At 43.6% G+C, this 22,752-nt stretch overlaps 1 protein-coding gene across 3 annotated transcripts in view; it reads left to right on the forward strand.

Moving 5' to 3' along the window:
* Positions 1–2,344: 2,344 nt before the first annotated feature.
* The window catches only part of IQSEC3 (IQ motif and Sec7 domain ArfGEF 3), a 98,431-nt gene continuing 78,023 nt past the window's right edge, over positions 2,345–22,752 (forward strand). For all 3 annotated transcript variants that reach the window (XM_034063107.1, XM_034063106.1, XM_005144380.3), the window contains exon 1: positions 2,345–2,835. In XM_034063107.1, coding sequence (XP_033918998.1) covers positions 2,345–2,835 — 491 coding nt within the window. The remainder of the gene's footprint in view (positions 2,836–22,752) is intronic.

Here is a 22,752-nt window from a genome sequence, read left to right on the forward strand (position 1 = left end):
CATTCAAGCACCATGACAGGAGGCTTCCAAGCTGTTTTGCTCCATCCCCAGTTACCGAAACCAGGACAATTTCTCTTTATTAGTTAGTAACAACCTGGCTGTATACCTGGATAGGCCAGTACGATGGCTATGACCCTTATTTATTCATTGCTTTTATCCAGCTGAGCTGCAAAAGGACATGATGTCCAGTGCAAAGACAGAACTCTGCACAGAGCTTGCCTTAAGAGTTACAACAGCCTCCTCTGTTCTGCAAGATAAACAGTCTTTGCCTGAAGTCTCTCCTAACAAGGACAAGGTAGCTCTGTGAGTGTGTGTGTACGTGCATATGTGAGCGTACCGACAGCCATTCCTGGTTGTTTCCCATCATGTACTGATGCCAAAAGCACATTATTTCCATTGGTGTCCCTGGACTTTGTTCCTATGAGGCAAGACTGAAGTGATGCTGTTCAGTAGTGTCTCTGAAAGGAGACAGCACACCAGCACAACTTCCCAAATGATTACTTTCACACTTCCCCAAATATAGCTCAGGTGTTTTCACCTACCCTTTTTGTGCGTGCCTTTTTTTTCGCATTCCCCTATAACCAACTCTCCCTTTACAAAATAATACCAGATCCTCCTCAGTCATTCCCCTGTCACGAAATATTAATGACAAATTAGGCAATGAGATGGAGGAAGGTCTCCACTAAAACTTTCCAATAAAATCAGAAGTGTGTGGGATATGAATGCTTTTAGTTGTTAAGAGTTCACTCCAGGGTCTTTCCCCCCACCCCAGCACACAGGGGACATACGGCAATGTTTCCCAATCCTCCAAAGCCATCTCTAAGAACTTGAGAGAGAACTGTGAATAGCAGTTCTTTTTTAGGATGAGTCTGTGAAGAACTTCTAATCCTGGTGGTCCTATTTCCATCAGTTTACATTCCCAGGGCTATCTGTGAACAGAAGAGCCTGGAAATACACCTTTCAGCTCCTCTGAAACAGAGATTCTCCCTTACACTGCTGGGTTCCTCACTTTAGGAAATCCTTGCTACAGTGCACGTTCTGCTTATCTGAAAAGGCAAAACAAGAGTAGCTCTACACTCAAAATCAACTACTTAAAACTTTTTGTTTGCTTTTTCTTCTGTGACCTTACATCTTCTATACACTCAGTCAAATCCACTGAAATGCTTGCCTAAAAACCAGGTCTGCCTGCTTGTCACATATCCTGGATCTTCAGCACCCACAGTGTTAGGAGAGGATATCTTTGTGGAAATCAGCAGAATTGTGCATCTACACAGGAGTTCCTGAAAGTTAAGTTATTGCCTTTAGCCAGGTTACTTATTGATAAATGCAATAGGAAGCACACAGACAGTTTCTCAGACCCAAGGCTCTGAAAGCTATGGATGAAGAAGAGTTAGGGAAGATGTTAAGAGATGAAGCAAACCTGTATAGAGCCTAACAGCAAAGGCCCTTCCTGTTACTTGTCTGGTATTACTACATTCCCAGCTTCATAACCCCCAGCAAGCCTCACACCAAGTCCTAATTTTCTTCCCAAGAGCCTAAAGGACAACAGAGACTCAAAAGAACAACAAACTTCTAACATCCATTTTCCTTGGTAATTCCTCCTCCCCTGGCTTCAGATTGGCCTTTTGCATGCTAACAAGGGAAGTGATAGAAACAGAACCATTATCAACAGTGCAGTCAAACCCAGTCACAGTTATTTAAGTCACTTTGCGAAAATAAAAAGTCACCAAGTCACCCTGGAAAGGAACTGCAAAACCTAGTTCAGGAAGGAGAGAAGAGAGACTGCCAAGGGCCCGCACTGGGGCACTACCTGCCCGCTCCCTCCCGAGGGCTCCCCTCACACCGCTGAGCGCGGCGGTAGCGCCCAGACACGGCCAGAGCGGCTCCGGCGACCGCCGCGTCGCTGCGGGCCGGAAGGGAGGAGGTAGCGGGGCAACACCGCTCGAGTTTTACCTTAGAAACAAGGGCCCCAGCACCATCCCCGCCAGCGGGACGGGGACAGGGACCCTCTCACTCCCTGCCCATGCCCCTCCCGCGCCTGCGCGGCCGGACAAGGGGAGCGGCGGAGCCTCTGCGGCGGGTCCCGCCCCTCTCCGCCTCCAAGGCGCTCGGCCGTGCGTGGGCGCGGGGCAGCCGATCCGATCCGATCCGAGCCGAGCGCACCCGAACCGCCTCCTCCCCCCGGCTCCCCGCCCGCGAGAACGCGCGCGCGCGCGCGTAGCCATTGGTGGCGAGGCCGCGCGCGTGGGGCGGCTCGCCTGGTGTCGGCGCCTCCCCGCATCCCGCGCCGCTGTCGGCGGAGCCCGGCGGCCGGGCAGCGGGGCCCGGTCCCGGCAGCCGGGGCATGGAGAGCCTGCTGGAAAACCCGGTGCGCGCCGTGCTCTACCTGAAGGAGCTCACCGCCATCGTGCAGAACCAGCAGAGCCTCATCCACACCCAGCGCCAGCGCATCGACGAGCTGGAGCGGCGGCTGGACGAGCTCAGCACCGAGAACCGCAACCTCCGCGGGCAGCAGCCGCACCACGCCGAGCAGCCGGCGGCCCCCGCCGAGCCGTCCCAGGGCTCCCCGGCAGAGCAGCCCCCGCCGCCGCCGGGCCAGCCTGACCCGCTCCAGCACCACCAACAGCTCCCGGCGCAGCAGCCGCCGCCGGCGGGCAAGCAGGCACCGGCGGGCCCCGGCGGCAGCGGGCGGGCTGCCGGGCACCAGCACCCCGCTGCCCAGCCCCACCAGCACCCCGCGGAGAAGGACGGCAGGGAGAAGGGCTGCTGCGCCGCTCTGCTCCAGCACAAGCCCCCCCAGGCCATCGGCAAAGGCGTCCTGAGCCGGAGACCGGAGTAAGTGAGGAGGGAGAAGGGGGCGGGCAGGGGTGGCTGCGGGGAGCAGCGGTGGAACGGGCCCCGTCCGGCCCCGGGTCCGAGAGGGGACCGGTCTGTACCCCCCTGCAGCCTTGCGGAGCGAGAGGCGGTGTGTGGGTAGGTGGGGAATCCCGCCCTCCATCCCTCCTTCCATCCCTCCTTCCATGCGTTCTCGGGGAGGGAGAGCAGGCAGAGTACAAAGAGGAGCCAGGATGCTGCTTTCCGGAGGCGTTCGCCTCGCGGTTCACCCCTTTCATTTCTATGTACAAGTGCCTATGGTTCATTTCAACCCAGCCGTGGTGCTCACAGGCAGCATTGTGCCCTCATTGTCTGTCATAAATAAATAAGTCTTGGTTCAAAGGCGACAGCAGCATTGTGACAGCTTCTGTTTGCCTTAACTCGCAGCTATCTGTCAAAATACCCCATCCTCCCTGGAACAAGCTGGGGCTTTCCTGCCCTCACTGATGAGAGGGATATGCGTTATGTTGCACACACTGTACATGTGTTCCTAGAGATACAGATGCTGTACGTATGTTTGACATTTAGGATGCTTATCACACTTGTGTGTGGGTTGTCTGGGTTCTTTCTTTCTTCCTTTTATTTTCTTTGATGAGTGGCATCTCACACTGATCCAGCTCTTCAAAAGGACAAAGTATTTTTTCCTGGTCTCTCCTTTTCAGTGAAGAAAGCATGCCTACTAGTACTGAATGCTGATAATGGTCTGTGTGCATGAATGTATAGTAAACAGTGATGAGCGTTCCAGCACTATAGGTAGTGGAAGAGGCTACTATAGAGGGGTAACATTTTCTGGGATCATGTACCCAGTATATGCCACCAGCTCACCAGCTGGTAATTACAGCTGCAGTCAGCATTGTGACAATCCCCTTTTTTTAGGCACTTTGAAAGGAATGTTTTCTGGTTGAACACCAGACTTTGTGAAGTTAGGAGGAGAAGGGGTTTAGTTTCTGATGTGGCTTCTTTTATGCAAGAAAGAAGCTAATATAAGTATTAAAACTAGATCAGAATTCCTTTCCTGGAATGAACTCTGTTGTTTTGGTTATAGTAGTGTCAAAACAAATGAAGCACACAGCACTCTGTATAGCCCAACACATCTTCCTTGTCTGTTTTGACAATTTGAATAGAAGGGACCCTTCTCTCTCATGTTTGCTTTGAATCCACAAGCACAGCTACAACATGGAGCTGGATTTTCAGCTGATGCAAGTACAGTTACACTACTTCATAGCAGCTAAGCTCTACCACATGACTCTATGAAAATCAGTGGAGAAATTACTGTTGAAATAAATACTATCAAAGGAATATCTAATGTCAAGGCATGCTTGAATCCCCAAAGGCAGATCCATATTTCTGAAATACTGCACTGTATAACTCAGTTTCACAATCACAACTTGCAGGGAGTGGGCTACTCAAAGTATTAATACAGGTAGTAGGGATTTGCAGGATCTGGCCCTTCTTTATCATGCAGTAGATGGAGCTTTAAAAACACGTTGGGCCAGATGCTGAACTCACAGTGATTGCTGTACATCCAGAACACCATAGTTTAAGTCACTGAAGCCAAAACAATAAGAAACCTACTTAAAAACACATAATCAACCTCTTGGGTTTTTTTCAGTAGTGAATCCCTGCAGTGAAGGCTCAACATCAGCAAGGGCTTTCCTTTCTTCTGAACAGAGTTTCTAACATACGTCATTACACAGACTGAAGGATCAATTTCTATGCATAAGTCTAAAACCCTCCTTCTTACCTGACCTATCCCTTTTGCAGTGGGGTTTGACTGGGAAAGAACGGTAGATTTTTTTTCTTCATAGCAAAGTGCCCATTGCTGGTGCATCATGCAATAATCTTTATATTTTAAGTACACAGATAGATGGATTTGGATGGAACCTTTATGTGGAAAGTCAGGGCTGCTGCTGGGGATAACATAGCAATCCCTGCAGCGTTCTTCACTCAGGCAGATTAAAATAGACTGCTTCTGTTTCCTTCTATAGCTTAGGCAAACCAAAACCTTTGTACAGGAAAGGAATTATGACGGTTGCAAAACAGTCTATGTTTCTCACTCCTGCAGGTCATTTACCCAACCCCTCTCCCCACTGATTGTATATACTGGGTTTCATCATCTCCTATCTTTGACTGTTAGAAGGAAATCAAACCGACTGCAAAATCTAACTTAAAGGCAACTTGGATGGAGTGTGCAGAATCTTTCACCACCTATTGACAGCATGCCCGATATCCCTTACGATCTAGCTTACCAACCTGAGAGTTGTATTTTTGCTTTTGTGCGACAGCAGGGAACATACACTTGAATACGTACACAGGCTAGGTATCTGCACTCTCCTCCTTCCTCCCCACATCTGAACATGCTTTTCCCTCTATTACAAACCCTGAAATTCAGTGTTATTTAATTTTCTTTTCTTTTAGCTAAGAGCATAGGAACTGACTGTTCACTACAGAAAATGGCCACTCTAAACAGAACAGAAGGATATTTTAGCATGTCAGGATGCAGTGGCTGAAAGCAAGGGTTAAAGCAGCACCCAGGCAGTGCCCTGCTGTCACTGCCCAGTAATGGAATTTCTTCTGCCTCTCACAAAACAGGAGGTTCTGGCAGCATGTTTAAGGGTACTTATGCTCACCCTTCTCACCTCAGACACAGCCCGGAGATTTTGGTCATTTTGAGCCACGACTGAGGTTTTTTTAGAGCACAGCTAAACCTCAAGCCCTGAATAGAAGTGAAGTCCTGAATTTTTGGATATGTGTGACTGTTCACGTCAACCGGGGCAGTCTTCTGTAAGGGGCTTGGAAGAAAAAACAGCTGAAGCACCTCTTTAATTTTAAATAAAAGTTCAGTGTTATATTTATTGTTTGCTTTTTTTAAAAAAAGGTCAAGTTTTCTTTTTGTAAAGCCCCTTCATATATATATATATATATATATATATAAGAAAGCCTTTATTTTAAAAGGGAACAAACCCAAGCCTATCTCTAGAAAGGGAACAACTCCGGAGTTATGCAGAGGCCTCCTATTTGTTGCTGCGTGGTGTTGTGTGAGGAAGGTAGCGCTGAGCTTACCCATGGAAAGAGAGGTAAGGAGGAAGATTTTTGCAGAGATTCTCAGCAAGAATTCGGCTGCTTATTATTCCGTGGCATCTGTCTCTTTCTACCTTAGGAGTCTATTGCATAAGCACCTCACAACTTTAAAAATAAAAAAATTAAGGTCATTCGTCATGGAATGTTTTGCTTCAAAAATACAGGTTGCCGAATTAGCATAGCTTAGATCACCCTTACTAGGCAGACTCTTGTCTTAAGGGACCATTCCAAAGTGTCATCAAATCCTGTGAGTACAAATTTTCTTTCCTTCTTTATCAGAATACTACTTTCTTTGCCAACCCTCAGCTCCCTTTGTTGAGTATCAGGGAAAGGCCACGGGGTTTAGCAGACTAAGTCTAAATGGCTCAAATCCTACTGGTTTTTATCAGTGGAATTCTCACTGTGAGCTTTGCCTATGGAAGGACTTAAGATTTTGAGCATGTGGAAACTCACTTTGATAAATACAATTAGAATAATAGCTAATAATCCATTATAGTTCCTTGACGTGCCATTTACAAACATTCTGCATTGAGGTGGCATTACAGTCTTCTTTTGACTGTCTTGCCGACAGTGTAAACAAGGCATAGAAACAGTATTTGTCTAGCATGACATAAAGGATCTAAGTACTGCCTTTAGGCTATTAGCCGCTGTTTGCTCTACAAGGTAATCTCCTCATGCAAAACAAACTCTTAGAACTCTTGGAAGAAATGTTCTCAAATCACATTTTCCCAGAGGTCTTAAAGCTCATTTGGATTTGCATTGAGCTGAACACTATCTTCTTTTATTTTATCTTGGGTTGGTTTAGGGTGGTATTTTTTATCTGAGTAAAGAGGCAAGTTTAAAAGACAATGTTAAAGTCACTTAGTTGTTGTTGTGGTCTGAGGCTGTTTGCTGTATTTTTGTTTAATTTCAAAAGCTCAATTATGTAACTTTAAAATGAAGATATTATGCAGAGGTGCTGTTTTCCATATTTTTTTTCTTTTTAACTATGCATTAATGTTCTATTCTATGGATTATCTCCAGGGTAAAAGCGTTAGACAAAATCCCACTGATTTCAGTGGGTACTAACAATAACTATAAGATGGCTTTCTATTAACATATTTTGCTATATTTGCGCATTGCACCAGCACAAAAAAAAAAAAAAACTAAACAGAAGATCAGAACAACTCTGAATGACATGTGTACCCCAGATACCTGTTCCCTTCACTTTGGGTGCACAAGGAATGCTACGTTTGCCCTCTCTTTTCATTCTTTCAGATTTCCCCCAGCCTATTTAAGGGTTTAACTCCCTTGAGCTTTCACACACCAGAAATAGTTGCATTGGTGCTGCTCTGGGTTCTGCAAATCCCTGCTAGCAATGTACTGTTTCAGCATCTCAAGTTATTTGGAGTTGAGTGCTGTAAGCTGGTTTCAAATGGCAGAGGTCTGCATTAGAATAGCTACACAGATGCTAAAGCCCTGCTCAAATGATTTTGAAGTAAAAGGCATAATGAGAGGAGAGAGTAAAGTAGAGTGTTTGTGACTACGTCCCATCTAAAGATATATCCATACCAGTTCCGTTCACATTGTACTCAGTCTACAACATACTTCATGGCATGAACACACCTGCATTGTATCTACGTCAGGACCTGTAAAGGCAGAGGAATATGGAATTAAGGATTCACAACAATATTTAAGAAATAACAGACGAAGATGCAAAAGGTCTCAGCTTAGGAAGGATTCAGAATGAAGCTCTAGGTATAAAATTGCTGAGTAAAGATGGCATGAGAAATTCCACCCGCAGAGACAACACCTCAATATAGAATCACAGAATCATAGAACCAACCAGGTTGGAAAAGACCTTTAAGATCCTCAAGTCCAACCATTACCCCAGGACTGCCAAGACCACCACTAAACCATGTCACTGAGGGTGATGCTGTATGAAGTCCCAGCCAGAGCAATGTAGTGTCAAGGCTCAAAATACTATTGTGGGAAATATCACTGATGGGATGGAAACACCTGGAAGGAGTAACAAGGAAGGAATCTGTGAGAAATAATGCCTACTGGTGCTTTGGGCAGATACTACCTATGTGTCTGTGTCCTGAGCCCACTTAGAGCAGTACCTGTGAAACAAATACTCATGCCAATCTTTGAACAAGAGAAGCCAAACGCTGAAAGCAACAGCAAAAAGGTGCATTTTTAAATGCTTAAATAAGGAGGGATGTGAATGCATTATTTTGTTTTTCTGACAAGATGGTGATTTTTTATGTCACTCAGGTATATGTTCTGTTGCAGCCAGGCTGCTCTTCTCAGGAGGCAAGGGTACCTTTCTTCCGTATGCTTTTTACTGGCCCATTTGATGTCATTTCCCAGGCAGATCCAAGGTAAGGCTCTGTCAGAAGACTTTAGGAGCAGTGGAGCTCACATGGCAGCACTGTTAGCATTCAGATGAATTCACACATAGCTCTTTGGAAGAGCTACGTATGGAAAAATGTTCCAAATGAATAGGTATTAACAACACCCTTGAGAATTCCTGCCAGGGACTTGGTGCCAGCTGACAGGACTTGGTGACTCTTCGGCTGGCTGTCCTGTTCATTGCAGCCTGTGCAGTGCGGAAGGACACCCATTGTTCTGAGACTGCAACAAGCAACTGATACCTCCATGTCCTTTGAAAAACAATGTGCACGCAGGAAAATACAAGTTAGACATGGTTCATACAGTTTATGTGTGCAGAAAGTGGCTACTTATATGAGGCATACACTGTACACATTCCCACTTACACCACACTTAAAGTTATTTGCACTTCTAGTCAGGGTAAGCCAGATATATCTAGGCTTCTTGGGCTGCTCATCTAGCCCTTAGATGGTGCCAGACCAGAACCTGTCAGTTGGAAGTCTGGTCTTCTGTTAATTACAGCTTCTACCTACTCATTCAAAAAGAGTGTTCACGTAACAAAATGAAGTACACCTCTGTGAGCAAAAATACCTCTAGACAAACAGATTTAGACATTTCCCAGTTTTATTTTTTCCTTCCGCCTTGGAATCCAAGTAGAAACAGTAAAAAAAGAGCTACTGTCTCTCTGCCTTAATCTTTCTGTATATAGGGTTTATTCATCATCCGCCTTCCTGTTATTTTCCCTATAAATCCCTTGCTAGGTTGCTTCTTTTCTCTTTTTTTCCTCGATCAGCAGTGGTTTATTTATCCTTTTCCATCCTCACTTATGAAACCTTTTGTTGTTTCTCCCTGAGGAAAACACAGAAAGCCAGAAATATTCCTCTGTTTAACAGATGGAAAATACTTCATTTGTTATAAAATTACCTGTAGCCTGTGATCATTACTTGATCCACATTCCATGAAACCATGCAAGAACAAATAAGGAAAAAGTAAAGAAGAGTAATTTACGAAGACAGAGCCTGAAATGTCACCATTTTCCTTTTAAAACAAAAGAATTACATATACATTTTACCTTCAAAGAGGTGTATCTTGAAACAGACTAGTAATATCCTTGTACTCATCTATTCTGGAGTTTATAATTTCATTTTGCTAAGCCCTTGGTGAAAAATGAGAATCTTGGTATTGTTTTTGTTCTGCCCAATGGCTCTGTTTAAGATCTTTTAGAGCATTGGACAGTCTTAAGATCAAAGTTTAATTCCTCCTCATTTTTTTTTAACAGACTTGTGATGTCAGACAGTCCCTTTCATCTCCATGTATTTTAAGATCTGTAGCAAAGCATCTGGAGATCTATTGTTACAGATAATTGTGGGGAGATAGATCAGGAACGATCCCTTTCATAATTTTCAGCACAGGAAGCGGCATTAAGCTCCTGTCATGACTTGCACTGCACACTGCAAGGCAATATGTATATTTGCAGATAGAAGAGAGAATGTATTTGCATGAGCATTCGTCTACAGTACGTGTCTCAGAGGAAAGTTGAAACAGCACTTAGTTTCTGTCCTTTTTACATACAGGAAAGCAAATTGTCTGCTGGAGGAAATCCATGTATCTTTATTGACGTCAGTACAGCTATGACAATTTACATCACATGAGGATCTGTACCAGGGTTTGTGTATCTGTCCTCACACACAAATACACATACATCCACTGCTGTAAATGAATGCTGACAACAGCAATGGATAGCAACTCATTGCAGAAATAACTCTGAACAATGAGAAAACCATTAAGCAACATTTTGATTCTTTGTGTAACAGGTTTGTAATGTTTTTGCATGGTATTTTAATGTAAACTGGTAAAAGGAATTTTGTTGCAGCAGGATTATAAAGATTTATTGACTCTGTTTGATGATTTTTTTTCTTTTCTCTACCTTGTGCATGCACCCTCAGTCTGCTTCTCACACAGGTATCATTTTTATTGCTTTTGCTAAGATTATGCTCATTGATAAGCTGCTATCTTCATGTACCCTGAAGTTGCACTTTCTGAGGAGGATAGAGGTGGATCAATACTTCCCATGATTAGTCACATCTAAGAGGGAACATTTTGGTGGATCTGATGTGATTTTTAATAAGAAATTAAATATGGCAAACCTTATCCTTCCTCCTTCTTCTAGCTGAAAACAAGGGGGTCTGTGAGCTGCATAGCTAATGAAGCTTGACTTCCAGGAGATCTGTGTCACAGTTACATTTTCTGATGCCTAACATGATGTGAGATCTAAGCTTCTCCTGGTGTTGAGGCTTATGTAACATCTCTCTCCAACATGGAGACTCCTGTGTGGAGTAATGGCTTCAGTTCACTTGACAGCCTTTCACTCTCCCTCAGTGGAGAACCTACAAAGTTCTCTCTGTTGCACCCTGCCAGCTATTTTCATGGAGCTTGTTAGAGATTAGTAGCTCTGAGATTACCGTTACTCACTCAAACTTGGTTGAAACTCACAGTGGGATCTGCAGTTACAAAGTGGGAGCCAGCATAGACACACAGACACACACTGAGGCATGCATGCCTAGGAGGAAAAAAGAAAAAATTATTTGGTCACAGAAAACACATTTTGCTCAGGAACTTTGGCAATAAAAGTCAAGTCCCAGACAACTTTTTTAATTAGCTCACTAATACATCCAAATGGCTGAACAATCCAATCTGAATCTGTGATCCTTTCCTGGAGCTGGTGTTCTCTGTGCAATAACCTCTCAAAAGACTTAGAATATCAAAGTTAGAAAGATCTGGGAAACTACTGAATTCGGGGGGCACATAGGTGGAGGTTTACCATTAGCAAAAGGAGTCTGTTTCTCCTTCTGGATTTGCGTATGAAGTTGATGGATCACCTTAATCCGCCTGCCAACATTTGCATGGGCATGGGTTGCTGCTGAGATGGTTATCACTAGAGAGGTTAACTTATATTTGCTGAAACATGCTAAGGCTTCTATGTCATTCTCAAGAGTGGTAGAAAATTGATACTGAATTTATTATTGATCTTAAGGAGGCTTGAGATTTTCTTCAGGTTTTGCTGTACTTTGCATGTTTGTTCAAATTCTGACCTTTTTATTAAAATTTAGGAGCTTGCTGTCAATCTGTCTGTGCAATGCTGATTTCCAGGCAGTTCACAGTACCTTGCTCCAGTGGGAGAGCTGCTCTGACAGCATCTGCTTCAGCCTCAGGATCCAACATCTTGGTGTTGCTGTGCCTTGGTGGGCACTGCCTCCATGGAACATTGTTGGATCTGCCTCCTGGAGCAGTGTTGTTTTGGACCCCTGAGACTCTTAAAGACTTTATACATGATAGCATTTTCCATGGAGCCAAGCTCAGACATCTTTCCTTGCTTTTGTCCTTCTGTGAGGAATACCAGTTTTGCCTCTGTTGAGCTGTCCCAGGACAAGTTTCAGCTTTGCAGTCAGTTCAGAATTCTCACAAATGCCCTTGTCTTTCATTTGCTAGTTTTTAATTTGCAAATCCATTCCCAGTAGAACACCAGTAAATTGCCTGTGTCTGCCTAGGTACTCACATGCCACTCTTCACCATAGTAACTGAGTATCTTTGGATTTGTCCTGAGGGCCGATGCTGATATCCATGCACACTGGACCAGTAACTTTTATCTGAACCAGTGAAGAACCTGAGGAATCTCATCCTTTTTTCTCTGAGTACTCCCTCATTCCCACACCAAAGATTTCTCTTCAAACAGCTTTCTTCTATCATGTTTTGTGCCAATAGATCTATATCCACTCAGATTGCACAGCTCTTATCAGTAATTTACACTATTTTACCATCTAGGTGAGGCAAAGAGTCAGACTCTGTTGCCACTTAACTGTAAATCTGAGTGCTGAACTCACTTAACTAAGTGGATTCAAGCTTGAAGAGATACAACACTCATACGTTAACTTCTAATGTTACGGATCTTCTTGAACTGACTTCTGTCCCACCACTGGGGGTAGTTAGTTTGAGTTAGCTATTAGCCTATTAGATTCTGTGCATACTTGGCATGGCAATCATTTGGGATGCCAACTGCTGTAATGTCTCCCCCAAGAACTGTTTATTACTCATTTGGGAAAATACTGATCTCCATGTTAGCTGCAGCACATCCGCTGCTGGTCCCTTGTTTTTGCCAAGAAAGGGGTGAATTTCTCATCTTTGTCAAGCTGAATACGTAAGTATTGACTTCACTAGACATGCTCTGACTTGAGCTGTTATACCACCTTTATCACCTCATTTACCACGGCTCTTACACAGCCAAGCAGATAGGGAATACTGGGTTGTATCCTTGATGGATAAAAAGCATTGGCAAGGAGTTTCAGTCTCAGACATTTAGAGTTATATAGCCTCCCAAAAGTGGGAGAAAGAATCTACTCGTTTCTAAGGGAAGGACCAGCCTTCTGCCAAGCTCCATTTGGTTTCAGCAAGTTACTTGACAGGTAGGCGGAAGAATGGAAATACTGGTGACAGAGGAAGAGGGGAAGAAGAAGATGAGAGGCACCTATATGGTATCTCTGCTGTGCGCTAAGGGCAACCTTCAGGCTGGTTTTAAGTCTGTTTTAACCTACTCTTCAAATGCCAAGCCTGAAAGCATAGTTGGAGTGTTGCCTCAGGACTACATCCCAGTGGTGTGCACATCTGTATGCTCAACAGAGCCTCTGCAGCAGTCACAAGATAGGCTATACCATACTTCTGCATTCTGGAGAACTTGTCTGTGCAGGGAGATACATGCTGGTGGACGAGTGGATAGCAGAGGGGACGAGTTACAAGGGAAAGGGGAAAGAGCCCAGTGGAAACTCTAGAATGCAGGAGGGCCACAAGCCCTATAGCCTACAGCAGAGGCTGTGAAGTTTCTGAATGGCGGGTTCATTTACATGTGCCACTGTAATGATGCTTCAGTGTAGCTGGGGGGAAGTAAGGAAGTACAGGGATTTACTTCTGTCCTCATGAAGCCTCTTCCTGTGCACACACTGAACATTATCCTTAACAGATACTGACTGGTTGAAGCTACCTCCCCAGTAGGCAGCTCCTGGGCTTAAGGAAGAAGCCCACTGTGGTATGCCCAGAGTGTATGTGACTAGTTCTTATCACTGTAGGATGGTAAATTTGTCAGATCATCTAAAGGGATGCAGCTTAACTTGGTTGGGCAATGTCTGGGAGATCTCCCAGGAAATACCCAGAGTGCTAGGAGAGGACAGTGGAGTATGTCTGCAGATAGCATCATTTTAGGGATATCTGCCTGGCATGAGCACCTATTTTCAGGTTAGATGATGGGGACCTTGATCACCTGTGTCGTTTCACAGGATATACAGGCACAGTGTTATCCCTGTTCACATGCTGGTGTAAATTTGTCATCTTGTCCTTTCACTGTTTTGCTCCATTGAAAACAGGCACCCTTCTTCATTACCTTCCTCTTGTGAAGTTGTTACCTCCAGCACAAATGATAAGCATAAGGAATCACGGCCATTCTTCTGCTGCAGTTCTTTACAAGGCTTCATTTCAGGCTGCATTGGCCAACTCTCAAATCTAACAACAGAAACATCTGCACTTCAGAGAGGAGCACATATATACAGTAACATTGCCTCTTCTGAAGTGCTTTGGGAAGTAATACCCTTACTCAAGGGGAAATATTGCTAGTGTATGTCCCTACCAATATGTAAAAGTGCAGCAAGCAGGAATTATGTACGCTTTTCCTCTAGTACACATCTAACCATGGCAAAATCTTGCTGCAGAATGAATGATGGAAATACCATGCAAAAGGTAATAATAATATTAATAATGACAACAACAATGATGTCTTTTCTACATTACTTTTTATCAGTAGACCCTTCAGTGCTTACAAAGGTAGTCAGTCCTCATTTTACAGCCGAGAACGAAGACATGGAAAATGTTTTGCATGAGTTCACCCAGCTAGTCAAATCTGAGAGTAAAACCTGTGTCCCTGGGCTCTGATCTGTCAAGTAGGCTACAGTGCCTTGAAAGAAGGAGACAAACAGGACCAGAAGTGTTAAATGTTATGAGGTCCCTTCTATGGCAGAATAGCATTGATCTAAACCCTGAAATCTCATTCACTCCCTGGACACCTTGATATCAGGAAAAGGTTTGGCTAATTAAAGGTCTGTAACTTGGCCAAAAATCCTTAACAGCAGTTCATGATTGGTGTCAGTTATGTACACTAGAAAGAATGAGCAGTGGAGGCTGGAGATAAAATTGAATATTGAATTTTGTGAGGGCTTGAGACACGTGGTTTCAGGTTGGGAAGGCTGTGAACGTGTATTGCATGCAAGTCCAGCAAGGTTTACAGCTAGTCCAGCAAGGAAATATGTCTGAGTAGAAAAATGGGAGAAACCACACCTGCATGCTGGAGTGTGCTTTGTTTCTTGCAGCAAGGAACTAGTTATGAGTTGCACGGAATGATGAGGAGTAGCAAGAGAAGGTAGGTTAAGAGTCTATACTCTCTGCTGTTTCAGTTTGATTTGATGTGCAAAAACTCAGCAAGCACATGGAAGACACCAAAAATATTCCTTTTGTGAGAGCAAAAGGAAAAGCCTCCCACAGAGGTAAGCACTGCGTGTGAGCTAGGGAAGCGGAAAGTAATTATCACATCTGTGCATGTGAATAAGTTGACAGAGTACCTTCTCCAAAAGCCCCTGCCTAGCAAGATGCAGTTTCTTCTTCCCACAGCTTTGCTTTCTCTCCCTCTGTTCTCCTATTAGATACAGAACCATAATGGGGTCTGCTGCCTCCATTCCCTTCTCCCCTGACACAATCACGGCAGAACATGCAATCGCCAAGTCATGCAGAGAGTTTCAAAGTCTCGCTCTGTCAGATCTTCCCTGCCTCAACCAAGGAGAACTCTTGCATGACTGATAGGTGTGGCTTAGTGGATTCTGCACTGAGGTTTTAATTTCCAGTAATAAGAAGAGCATTTGTGGTCCCCTATCCCTCCTGTTCCTGATTCAGGGCTTGATGGTAACCATGCTTCATTAGCTCATCCTGATTAGCTGTTAACTAGGGACATCACTTTGACAGGGATCCTTCATCCTGCCTGGTTTTTCATTCAGTACCGGGGCAGGCCCCAGTGTTTTACAAACCCAAAGGGTGCTCTTTGGCACTCTTTCATGCATGTATGGGCAGGGGGACACAATCTGCTAATCCTTATACCACTTTTGACTACATTTCCCATGGTCAAGGGCTGCATTTAGTACAGACTTAGGCTGCATTTGGTAATGACAGAGATGGCAAGGGAGATCTGGAACAAGGGATGCCTTCAGGATGTGAGTGTGCTTTAGGTGTTTCTCAGATTCCTTTCTCTTACCAGCAAGGAGCCATTTCTGCTAGTTACTTTTTCTTCTCAGTTTATACTGTAGGAGTATACTAATTTCCTCAGTTTGAAAGGACTCAGCACCTCAGAGGACCAGGACCTCTCTCTCCTTTATCTAATACCTCTAATTTTTATTTCTCCATTTTGTTATTATTTGCTGCTGTTTTCAGTTCTCTGGGTTGAGCACTAACCAGAGGCATAATTAGTAACTGTTCCCTTATGATCAAGTATGGTATTAGTTGGAGATGTGCTACAAAAATAGCTAAAATATGGATGATTTCATGACATTTCTCTATTACTACTCCTTTTATTAAAGCGGCTCCTAATAGTGCAGTGATATTTGCAAACATATCAGCAAGAATGAAACTGGCCTTCGGGAAAAGAGCTAGGAGCCTCTCCCCTAACTTCACTGGCTTCTTCCAGACAGTACCTCCTGTTTATCCGTACTTAGCTCACCCTTGTTCCTCTTTCTCACTTGCAGTTACACCCTTTCTTTCCCCCAGACCTCCATTCTACAGCTCTGCTGTGAGAGTAGTGTCGATGGCAGCTACACCACTATAGCAGCATACAAATATAGCACTGCTGAGAAGAAGGTGGTGATGGACGTTTCTGTTGCTGGGTTCCTCAATAGCTGTTGGAAGATGAGGAGCATGGCATGTGTACTGAACAGTGAATGAATGGGTAGGTTGAAGTGGCATGTGAACAGTACAATTATCCCCATGAGAATCTGTCTTCCTTTTTCTCTAGATATACATTTCTGTATGAAGAAGTACATTCTGAAGGAATGAGTGGTTCAAAAGTAAATAAACATAACCACCCAGGTGAACAGTCTAAGCGAGATGTGCTTTATGTCACATAAATCCAGTTTTTATAGATGGTAACTTATATGCGTTATATGGGTTACAGGTACCCACTGAATTAACAAAGTCATCAATAAGGAAAGATGGAAGGGAAGATTTACCCAATGTTATTTAAAAGAACTTAACATGACCTGTGTTTTGTGCTTCAAAGAGTAAGCAACCGCATTCTGAACCTGGGACTAAGAAGGCTCCAGAGGTAGCTTAGAAGAAGCTCTGAGTAAGCAAAAAAAGGAAGTCATGCTACAAGGAGGAAAGGACTAAGCAGAGGCTTCTAGGCATGAGGAAGTCAATCTTGGGAAACTTCTGACAGTGCAAAGATACAGAGGTGGGAGTACTCAGGAGGCAAACAAAATGCTGACTGTTACATAGTCCCTGGTATACACTGAAACTACATTGAAACACCTAATACACTGAAACTACATATACTACTTAAAGGGAGTGTAGCCTTCCTTCATATAAATCATGAGACCGCAATCCATGGAGGTAAGAGATGCATCAGCCTTTCTTGCCACTCCATTTCTGAGCTGTTATAACAGACAGTGTGGCATTAGATCATCAGCAGCTACAGCTTTGTTTTGACACAAACTTCAGAGATGTATTTATTGATACTAACACCGTGACAGAGCATGCTCCTATTTAAACTGAAACAGTACATTTTGTCTGCTACCACTGCCCTCTCCTAAGTAGGGAGATCTCTGATGGCAAGCAGTCCATATCATGGCTAGCATGCCAGTAGGCTACCATGGGTGTGCCTTAAGATAAACTTGAGTCACCTTAGTGATCTTTGTCTGCCCTTCATGAGGGTATATCCCCAGGTGGCAAACCCAAGTTTGCTCAGAAGAGCTGTTGTGTGTGTCCAGAACTGTACTTGAGAGGTAGGACTTGTTGAGCAGAGCTCAGATCAATGCAAGAGGTCTGCATTTTGAAGAAGAGACATGTAGAACTGGAGGAGGTGGTGCTGCAGGACTCAGATGAAGACTGAGTGTTATGCAAAGGACTAGCAGATGCTGCATGTGGTGAGACAGGTGAAGAAGCAAGACTGAAACAGCATGAATAGGTCTGGGCTCCAGGGTTTGGGTGTACTGGCAACTCCATGGATGCTCAGGACTAAATTAATAGAGGTGTTGCAGGTGAGGAGAAACTACAGAGCTGCACAAAGGAAGCCTGCATGCACTCTGCATGGCACCAAGCAGTTGCTACTAATCTTTCACTTCCACAAACGCTGATATTCATATAAATTATGAAGAAAGAAAAAAGTTCCTCAAATGCATCTTGATAAGAATCTGGAAAAGTGCCGTCTCAATTTTATTCTGCCTGTCATGATGTTGAGTGCAAGTGTGAATTGATTACTTCTTACTGACCCCTTCCTTTCCCTTGTCCTTTGTAAAGTTCCGTTTCTCAGGGAACTCCGTTTCACTGAACAGTTCGGGCTGTTCTTTGTCCTTACAGCCTTGTGATTTCCACTTCACTAAGCCAGAAACTGCCTCTTTTGCTAATAGGTATTCTAGTTAATAATAGCAAATCCATCCACTGAGAATATTTCTGGCCTGCTTTGCAAGACAGGAATGCTGTTTTAATGGCACAATGCTGGCGCACCAGTGCTAATGTTTGCACCCATTTGTGTAGCTGCATTTTACACGCAGTCTATGCACCCCTGAGAACTTGTGATGCCTGTTGTAGCTCACCAAACCATAACTGTGATGGCGAGAGAGTGTAAGAATTCCATAGACAGCTAAAAATCTCCTAGGTAAAAATACTGTCTGAATTTCCATGGCACAGGATTTCTAGGTATGCATTCACTGCCTGTTTGGGGATTTGACTATGAAGACTCCAAACCAATTTTCCCAATCAGGTTTTTTATATTGTTGTTTTAATTATTGATTACTTAAGAATAGGTTTTCAAGGAAAGATAGATCAAGCCATCTCCCAACAGCATTCAAACTGGTCTCCAAAACAGTGAACTTTAGATCTAAACAAGAAAATTACATATTTTTTTCTGTTCCAAATGTCTTCTAGACAGTGTATAATTCCTGTTTTGTTAACCTTGGCACAAATGGAGATTAACCATTGAAGGCAATGAAACCAATCCAGCGAACGCCCACAGCCAGGAACAGACACAAGTGAGGAGAGAGCCGAGGCCCTAGGAGTTCTAATGGGCCCAGAGGCAACAGATGCAGATTTAATTAAACTTTTAGTAGCTGGATTGGACAGTTAATAGGGAAAGCTATCTCAGCCCTAATAAATAGAGGCTGTATTGCTAACTAAAAAAACCATTTTGATTAAGCAAACCAGAAGGGTAGGGCTGTAGTCAACAGTGGCTGTTGTCTGTAAGAGAACAATTGGCTATAGTAATGGACATGTCATGCATGGGTCTCAATGCCACAGAGGCATTCTGTGTACTGCTGCGTATCTCGAAGTTCATGCCCATCCTGGTTCTATCACAAGTGACACAAAGATGCATCAAGAAACATTATATATATTTTTTTTTAAAATTTGCCCTGTTTGGCTGCAGTGGATTTTTATTTCCCAGACATTCAGAGTATGAAGTTTTCATTCCCCTGTTTCTTCCTTTTTGTTGAATTCAGTCAAGGATATTGGAGAATCACAAATAGGAATGTCGCATGAAGCCAACACTGACAGCATTTCTTTTCTTCTACACTCCAGTATTTAAATACAAAAAACCTTAAAAGAAATCATTATCATTATCAAAACCCTCACAAAATTGGATGAAAGTCATCCTTCCTTTATCCCTCATCCCATACATCTTCCCTGACATGCACTGTCAAGACCAAAAGCCTCAAGTTCCTTTCAGTAAAGATCTGACAAAGCAAAAAGGATGCAAGGTTGAATAATAACTGTTAGAGGAAAGGAAGTATGAAATTAAAAATATAATGGCATATGAATGTAGCTTTTTAAATGCTAAAGAAGCAAAAAGCAAAACACTTTATTTTTGCCTTGCATTCCCCCGGCAAGCATTTACAGAGGTACATGACTGCGACAGTCAGTCTGTTGTTACACATACGTAGCTTTTAGTATACTTAGTTGTCTTCATTTTGCCTCCTCTAATAGATAGGAGGTCTTGAGACAGACTGCAAGCCTTCACAAGGAGAGATGATAAAGAGAACATTGATACAAGAACTTGTTAAGACAAATGAGTTCAAGAGGGTGATTTGTATTAAGGATCTTCTAATCTCTCCAACCTCAACACTGTCTGACAGCAGCTGCTTTTGTGAAGGAAGTTAAACACAAGAGCGACAAGAGTGACTTCCTTCAGAAGGCTGCATTAATTAAACAGAATGAAACAAAACAACAAACAGCTGGAAGGAGAAGATGGGGTAGTAGCTAATGCTATCGACTGGTAAGATCTGCTACATTTCAGAGGCACATGTCATGCAGGAGTCACAAAGCCTCAGCACATTCTGTGAGACGGTATTTGGTCATTAAAAGTTTCTGCTCCTGGGCCAGATGGCCTTTATTGCTGTTGCATGTTGAACAGTCTATTCTCAGATGCCAGCATTGTTGTTTTGTGGGGAGCTAAGGGTGATGTGGCAAGCTTCCCATTCCCAAATGAGCATGCTAGTGTTGCTTGATCCTGGAGGTTTACCACTGCCTCACAGCTTATTGTACTTCATATGGAGCCCATCAGTGCAAGAGCCTGCAGATTCATCTTTGAGGACCAGCCTTCAGATGCATTTGAATTTCAATTCTATAAGGTTGTGCCTCCTTCTGTTATTAACAATTCCTCATTTTATCTTTCATTGGAGCGCCCCTTGGATTGATGTAAAAGCTCTTATTTAATTAGTCTCCAAAGCAGAATTAGGATGCCCAAACCCCATGATAATACTCTGCATCCATCTCTGGTACTTCCATCATGCTCTGTTCCTTTCCTTTTTTTATATTACTCCTTGCAGGTTTTTCTTCTTACAAATCTCCCATTGGTCAAAAACATCACCAGAAAGACAGAGGAATGTTATTTTGTCTGCGATCAAACAGCAAATGTAAGTGCCATCCCCTTGATCTTTTTGAGATGCTGAGGCTGCCACAGTCCAAGCCATTACAAGCAGGAGAAAGGCTGATGAAGGGGAATGAGGTGCAGGCACCTCCTAATTTAGTCCTGTCACATGGAGCTCTCAATACGAGGTGTTACAAAGTCACGAATTCTAGCTCCTTGTAGACAGAAGCAGACATGCAGCAGGTATCTAGTAGCAGGAATCCACAGCACTTTTATTCTTTGTGCACTGCAGGCAGCAAAACACTTTCCAACAAATGTGCAGCCTCTAGCAAAAGAACAAAAGCAGAACTGGACAGTGTCACAGAAAGAGCAAAGGAAATAAATAATATTACACAAACCTTAATTCCAGTAAAAGTAAGGTGTGATGAGTCAAACTAAGTGACCCTAGAAAGCGAGCCACACTGTCTGCTGTAGGGACGGATGCTAAGGAAATAATGGTAGGCTGAGGATTGGCAGGAAAGAATATGACAAATGCTTTGAGTTTAGAATCTCAAAGAGAAAGAGTGGCACAGACTTACACACATAATCAGACTCCTCCCTCCCAACCATAAACCTCAGCAGACCATAAGTGAGGAACCTAAGTCTATTTCTAGGCACTCACGGAACTTTGTCCAGAGCACTTAGCACATATAAAGACCAACCTGTTGAGTTGGACCAAGATGGCCTCCATCTTTCATGTCTACATAGCGACTATAAAACTTTGTGTAATACCTAAAGGAGAAAAAGCCCAGCTCTGTAGATTAAAAGCACCATCACTCCTCTGCTTGCTAGCACCTCATTAGCACCTTCTGGCCTCAGGTGTGTTTTAGCTTCTAAATGTTAAGGAGCCAGTCAGGCTACAGATATATTCTTAGAGATTTAAGAGTTCACCTCTGGGTTATGAATAAGAGAGTGATAGGAAACAATTGTCTTTCCCATGTTAAGGATCATGAAGGAAAATGTAAGGCAATCACACTGAACTGTTGAATAAAGAAAATTGAGGAATATCCTGCCAACCTCTAACTAATCTTACGCATTCCAGCTAGCCACCATTATCTTTCCAGTAAGATTTCCAGAACCAGTGTAATGTGGAACTGTACACATGTGGGAATGTTCAGCGCATCCCTTAGCCTCTTTGCTGTTTAGTTTTCCTAAGGAAAGCCTGGCACACACTTCCCTTCTCAGGATGACCCTCAGCAGTGTCCAGCCCCACAGGTCATCCACAGAGCATCCCTTTGACACAACCATGCTACTCCTTCTATTCCAAGTATGCTCTCAAGGTGCCCTTGACCATGCTGATGAATTCCACCTCTCCTGCTCTATGGTACAATGCTATGGTCTGCTAGAGGCTTTGGTGTGCACTTCCCAGGGGCTCTTACACAGCAGTGCAATTAAATTTACATTAGGATCCAACAGTTGCATGAACTTTATCAAAGGGGCTCTTGGCATTCATACCCTGTGCTGAAGCACTAGCTGAAGCAGTTAAGATATTCTCTCCCTCCAATACATAGCCTTAACGAGGCTTTTCATAAGCATTATTCCCCTTAGTAAAATAGTTCGTGAATTAAGGAGTTCAGAGGATATGTAATTGGAAACAGTTCCATCAAATAATGGCTGTAGACTGGAATTCCCTTTTTGCCCTGAGGGACTCTGTTTGCAAGCCAGAAGAATATTAATTTCCATTTACAGAACCCTTCTCCTTTCTGAGCACTCAAACTGATCATTACCTGCCATGGAGACACAGCTGCTTCTGGGACAGAACGCAGCAGTGCCCTGTGATCAGAATTGCCATTTGTTCCACAAAAGCTGTTGTGCAGGTGTTAGGCTGACCAACAGAGACCAGGCCGTTAGCTGATGCGTATGACCATACCCCCAGTGATTTCTGTTACCCAAATGGAGTTTGACACAGAAGATCCCAAGTTTAGATATGCAAGCATGGAACAACAGCAACAAAAAATAACGCCTGTAATCTTACTAGGAGTTCAAGTGACTTCAGCATTACATCATGCTAGGGACACTGAAACTTATAGCATCGTCCCATGGCACTGGTGCTAGGATGACTTTGAAGGAAAACCACCACTTACTCCAGCACTCCTTCAGTTTTTACTGGAAGTCTTTAATCCAACTGCACGCCTAGACTGACACACTTAGCTTATAATAGCTGACATGATTGCATCCTGAGGAAGCATAGCTATAATCCTCTGAGCATTGCTGAACAGACCTTTTCA

Source organism: Melopsittacus undulatus, chromosome 5 (assembly GCF_012275295.1).
Source record: "Melopsittacus undulatus isolate bMelUnd1 chromosome 5, bMelUnd1.mat.Z, whole genome shotgun sequence".
In the NCBI taxonomy this organism is placed as follows: Eukaryota; Metazoa; Chordata; class Aves; order Psittaciformes; family Psittaculidae; genus Melopsittacus; species Melopsittacus undulatus.